General features: G+C 44.6%; 1 protein-coding gene across 1 annotated transcript in view; it reads right to left on the bottom strand.

The window, feature by feature from the left end:
- Positions 1-401: 401 nt before the first annotated feature.
- Positions 402-6,000, bottom strand: part of LOC147624418 (uncharacterized) — a 100,203-nt gene continuing 94,604 nt past the window's right edge. The window contains exons 9-12 of the mRNA XM_086819411.1: positions 3,078-3,203; positions 1,968-2,156; positions 1,758-1,877; positions 402-899 (exon numbers count right to left, since the gene is read on the bottom strand). Of these exons, the coding sequence (XP_086675537.1) occupies positions 681-899; positions 1,758-1,877; positions 1,968-2,156; positions 3,078-3,203 (654 nt within the window). The 3' untranslated portion in view covers positions 402-680. The remainder of the gene's footprint in view (positions 900-1,757; positions 1,878-1,967; positions 2,157-3,077; positions 3,204-6,000) is intronic.

Genomic DNA, 6,000 nt, shown 5'->3' with positions numbered 1-6,000 from the left:
TTCTGAGACGAATCATGCAAATACGTGCCTATACGAGGAGTGAATTTTTTTTAAAAAAAAACTAGCATCTAGCTATGTGCAGATGTCCAACCGAGTGCTTGGTGATCCAATGCTTCCTTGATGAAGCAACAAAGAGAATGAGAGAGAGAGCAAGCTCTGTGTTGTTACTGTTTACCTGCTACAAACACAACCTGGTCTACAAAGCCTTGCAATAAACTTTTTCTCTTTGAGCCATGTGCTCTCATCTCTATGAGCTCAACCCTTAACATGGGAGGCTCCATGCTAAAGATGCTTGCCTTCTGTACCGCCTTGAGCAACTCATACATGCGCATTGTTATAATTCTTTTCATGTCCATGAAGTATATACCTGTGAGTCACCACAAAAAGCTGGACGTGTTTCATTTGAGCAACATATTATCTTTCTCTTGACAAAATATATATCTAATGTTTCCACCCACTTTCTTTAAGAATGGGATTCTTTTCTTTGTGCAGGAAAATAGAGAGGGGCTACAATTAACTTGTAAACATTCATCTGAGACCAATATGTTATGCCTACTGTGATTGCGCACATAATACATGAATGGCCATCAACCTGTAGACATAAATATTTACAATTGTGCAACTCACAACACATGGGCTTGACCAACAATACGAATGCCTTCAACATTATTTGAAGGTCCCTACCTGACTTCTACTACAATGTCAGGCACATCCACATCGTTATCAGAGGCATCGGAACACGACACAGAAAAGACAACTCGGTTTTCCGTTGCCGGAATCGTCACCTTTGCGACCGCTGTGATAAGGTCCAACAGTGTCATTGGCATCCTTTCCTGCAGCTTCTTTTTGGGAACAAACTCAGCATATAGTAAACTTTTCCCATATGAAAGCATCGTGATCTGCAAGAGTTAACATTTGGTTAGCCAAGACATTCTGAATTATTGGCAGCATTAGTGCACTAATTTGTAAACAGCCTATGGAATCAACATTTGGGTGTTTCCAGAATAGAACTGCAAATAAAGCAGTATTTTGATAGCCACAAGTTTATAAAGGAGGAAAGTATCATTACAATACACCAAAATTCAGTATAAAAATACCCTTTGAATGTGTGGACTAGTTATCACAACCCACCATCAGGCTGACGGGAAAAGGTTCAATACCCACATGCATGTGCACGCGTTCATGTGCACATCCTAAACCACCACCCACAATCTAGAAAGAGCTCTCAATCTTTCAATCCTCCTAGGTCTGGAGTGAGTGAATGAGTGAGCACGTGCATGTGAGAATGCATACTTGCTATCCTGCATGCGAGCATGCTGCATATGTTTGTCTGCATGCATTCCTGTGTGCATGCTAGTGTGTATGCATATGTATGTCTGCATGCATTCCTGAGTGCATGCTAGTGTGTATGCAGGTGCACACATGCCCCCTGTGTGCATGTGGGTACAGGCATGCGGTTGTGTGTGTGTGTGTGTGTGCTTGTAGGTGTGTATGTTTGTATACATACACCTGTGGTTTGTGCCCAGGCGGTCCGGACCACCTGTGCAAACGTGGCAGGGCATGTAAGTGGGTGTGCAAGCATGCATGTGCATTCGTCTGGGTGTGCGTTTTCCACACACACCAAAAAATCCTTTGAATGCATGTGATACATTCCCCTAGAACCATTGTCAAACAGACAACTTAAGTGCCCCCCAATCCCCCCCCCCCCCCCGAAAAAATAAATAAATAAATAAAATCTGTAATCAACCAGTTCTTACCTCGAGCCCATGTTGTTCCTTGAACTCCTTGAGAAACGTCTCTAATGACATCCCTACACAGCTCATTTCAAATTTATCCCACAGAGTCCAGAATAGAGGAGGGCGGTCACTCCTCTCCACCTGTTACCATGTTTTTTTTTTAAATTCAGCATGGAATAAACACAATGCAGTATGCATCTTCAATGGTTAAGTAAAAGCCCTAAATCATACCCTGTTGATAATGGCCTTGATCGGCTCAGCTGTTGAGATTAGAGGTACAGCCAAATTAAAATAGGAATGCTTGAAGCAATCCAAAGGCTTTTGAAGAACAAGTTTGTAGAGCTCAAGACACATCAGCCCTCCAATGACAGAAGTTGTTGTAACAATCGAAGGGAGGGCTCTCCCTCCAACAAGCCTAGCCTGCAGTAAAATTAGCGTAAGTGTTGTTCAGATTTTGTAATCGGGCCATTATGAATCAAAAGAAAAAACTTGCGAGTCAAAAGTGTTTTCTGTAATCCTCTGCTAATTGCTGGAATCTACCGCCGTAGGACACTCCAAACTCATGCGTGTTTGATGCTGATGTTTGGGCATTTCTGAGGGATGGATTTTCTGCATCAAGGGTTAAGACTCTTCCTGGTCTTGCTGATCACATAGGTCGTATATAGTGAGAGGAGGAATTTATGAATTTATGTATGGACACAAAGTGGTATTTTATGCATGAGTTATTTTGAGAGCCACCTACTGCTGCAAGCCTTAGGTTGATCATGATCAGCTCACATTCAGGCAGTATGGAATATTGCCCTGGAAGTTGCTGAAACTTGCAACCGCTCCAAAGATCTGCTAAAACTAGGATGCTGCCCTCTCTGCCAGTCTTCATCGACTAGCTGTTTGCCTGCTGTTTCCAGCCCCACATTTTTAAGGCCAGTACTACTGCCTAGGGGTGGTACATCAGTCTACCACTGGGCATTGTCAACTCATTCTGATAGCCTCTTTCCTCTGAGTACTAAAAGTATTTTGTTCCCTTCTATATGGCCAGGCCCACAAGTTCTGTGAGAGGAAAGATGTACGCACAAAAGCCCCTCTGCATCAATGAGGCCTCACATGTCGTCACTCTGGGCCTTTGTCCCTTCATCAAATAAGGGCTCACATTTGGCCACTGACACTAGTGTTTCTTAGTAGTCATGACACACCACATGCGTCCATCTCTGGGTATGATGCACGTGACATACATATAAAAGGCACATCCTTTCACAAAGACTACAAATAACTTTCCATGAACATGAACCATCAAAGTAACACAAAACAAGGGATGGCTTAGATATTTGTTAAAAACTCCCGAACCTGCAGCAGATCTGATGGTGGTATTCCATAGTTCTGTGCACGCAGATTTGCAGCAGCAACCACAAACTCCACATGAAAATTCCGCTCATCATCCTTCTCGAATTCTATGGGCGTTAGCCTGTATCCCTGGATAAGAGGATTGCATCAAAACAAAAGCCCAGGAAAGAGAATGGAGTGCCAGGACCAAAAACCGAATACATAAATGCTACTCCACAGATTTCAAGTCCTGATTTTCCTTTCAAAAACTATGAAAGAACACCTAATGATGTCAAAACAAAAACTAGAAAACTTCTGACATGCAAAAAATACCAACTAAAATAAAACATTTTTCTCAAATACATTTTCTGCTTTTTCCATCTTGCTCTGATTTTCTTCCTCCTTTATTATTGTTTCTACACTTTCCAGCACAGGGTTGCAGAGGAGAATTCTGCACGTGGAATTGGCCTGTAAGGAAAAACACAGATTTACATCTCCTGCACTTACATGTCACCATCATCATTAACCCCTCTGTGTGGTGCAATGTGTAACTACCTTTGTCCACCTGTCAATGTCTGCACAGAGTGCTGATGTGTCTGTCGCCTGTTGTCTTGCCTAGTGCCATCAGAACTCTCTCCTCAAGACTCTGACACCCAGGAACGGCAGTTGGGTCTGCTGAATACTTAATCTACAGCATGTTGCAAACAGGGGAAACAGGGGCAACAGGGGTCAACACGCAACGGCCTCCTGGGGGCAAACTGAGGCAATATTAGACAGATGGAGAGGGGAACAGCTGGGCAGTGCACGCACATGCATGAACGCACATGAGTGTAAGAAGAATCAGGGAGCAAAGAGAGAAACACAAATGACTGGGCCAGAGATGCAAGTTGTGATATAAGGACGGCATATTGATACATCCCCAACTGAGCTGAGTCTAATATTAATCTCCGGTTGGATTAATCTTGGGTTGGCCGCCTCAGGTTAGTGGACCTAACATTAAGGGATGGTCTATCTCTCTCCCTCTTCTCTCTCTCTCACTCTGCACACACAGTAGCCATGATGGAGCATTTTCATTCCCCATAGTTTGCCTGTCTGACACTCGCATTAAGTTCCGGTCTAGTTAAGGGGTAAGGGCTAGGAAACTTATTGGATGCTATCGTGAACAATCACAATTGAAGGTTAAGTTTACAAGTTGCAATTGACTCTTACTTGGATTCCTTAGGAATCAACACGAACCTAATTGACAGGCAGACAATGTTTCCCCCTCCCTCCATTGTATGAGATAGCCTTCTCCTCCTACTTCCACATGCGGTCAGAGCCACCCTGAAGCCAGCAGCCTAGTTTTATTAATTTTGAACCTTAGTCCTTTGTTTCTGCCTGCTATCTCATAATCCTTGGGTCCCCTAAACCTGTTGGATAAGTCCCGCTAATTTGAGGATTAGCTCCAAGTACATAACAGTCTGCAGGATGGGGCTCATCACGATTGACATACCCTCACAGACCCTTGGCAACCAGCAAGTTCCTGACCATAAAACTCCGCAGGTAGTAATTGCTCCCATCAAGTTTGTCCTCCTCGGACAAAACACCAAATACGTCTCATGCATTCTTTGCCATTTTGCAAAATGCACAACTAACAAAAACTTTCAAGAGGCACAAATATCCTATATCCAACCCAAATATGCACTTATGTGCATTGCCAGGCACAATGAGCATTAATTGCCACCAAATGCGGTCACAAGTAATTGTCCTACGCAAACATGTTGCAAGAAACTTAAGGAAAGTGGGAAAAAGCCTAAATTTTGCACTTACAGATGTAGTTTGTCAACACCAGAATAGTGGTGTGTAGGGCTGCACCGATAGTGACAGAGGCTCTACTCCAAACAATGACATACTAGCACAGATTATGGGATCTTCCACAAGACAAATACCCCTGGCTCGCCCTAGAGTCCTCGAGACAGCTCGCACTAGATGGAGACACACTGCTGGTATGCATAGGTGGGCACTTAGTTCAGTTTACATGGCATGCAGATGGGAGCACTCCCCCCTTTTCAGTATAGCATAGAGGCACCTTTCTTTGGTCTCAGCAGCACAGAGCTGCACAGAACTGAACAGGGACATTAGGAGGACATTGTTAGACTGGATACTCAAAGGACCTGGGCAGAGATCACCTTCTTCACTTGATGAAGGATAGCTTTATCACACGCCCACGCTACATGGAGTGAGATGTGTGATTGGCCAAATCCGCACCTCATTACACGAGTTGAGAGTGGAGTCAATCAGGTATGGGCCGGACGGCTGCACCAGACGATAGGATGTGTCAGCTTTGCCATACGGAGACCGAGACAAAGGAGCACTACATATGCCAATGTTCGGTATACTATTGAGATCAGGGGGAGGTTCCACTGCCTCTTCCGAGAAAGGTTTGGACCACTCTCTAGGATCATGGACTTCCAGGATCAGAGATGCCTAGGGCTCTTCCATCTTCTGAGCTTCACAAAAACAGGGAGTCGCTATTGCGGCCCAGACCAGCAGCACCTACCCGATGGCTAGTGCAGAGAGCTCGCACTGATTTCTTCCAGACTTGAGCTTCAAGGCCAGACCCGCCCACCCTACCTGGACACATGCTGATGTAGGAGCCCGACCGAGACGAGTGACAATAGAGAGAGCCACCGAGCTATGCAGAGATTGATGACCTCGACCCAGAGGCCCCTGCCCACGCCCGCATCACCATAGGAGGATCAGGGCCATAATTTTACACCATCACAGGACTCCCTCACACGGGCTCAGCTTTACCACTCTAAGTGTGATGTTGCAACGCCCCATGCGGGATATCTTAGGATGATATGCGAGCCTATTCTCTTTGTACATGGATCAGCTCTAGCATTTTACCTTAGTCATTTTCTTACATTTTCATTTTAGTACCCATGATGATGTATTCTATGGACAT

This window comes from Cibotium barometz, chromosome 25 (assembly GCF_041138505.1).
Source record: "Cibotium barometz isolate CiBa-2024 chromosome 25, ASM4113850v1, whole genome shotgun sequence".
Lineage (NCBI taxonomy): Eukaryota > Viridiplantae > Streptophyta > Polypodiopsida > Cyatheales > Cibotiaceae > Cibotium > Cibotium barometz.
Note: the sequence above shows the minus strand (reverse complement) of the source record. Positions and strands in the feature narration are given on the sequence as shown.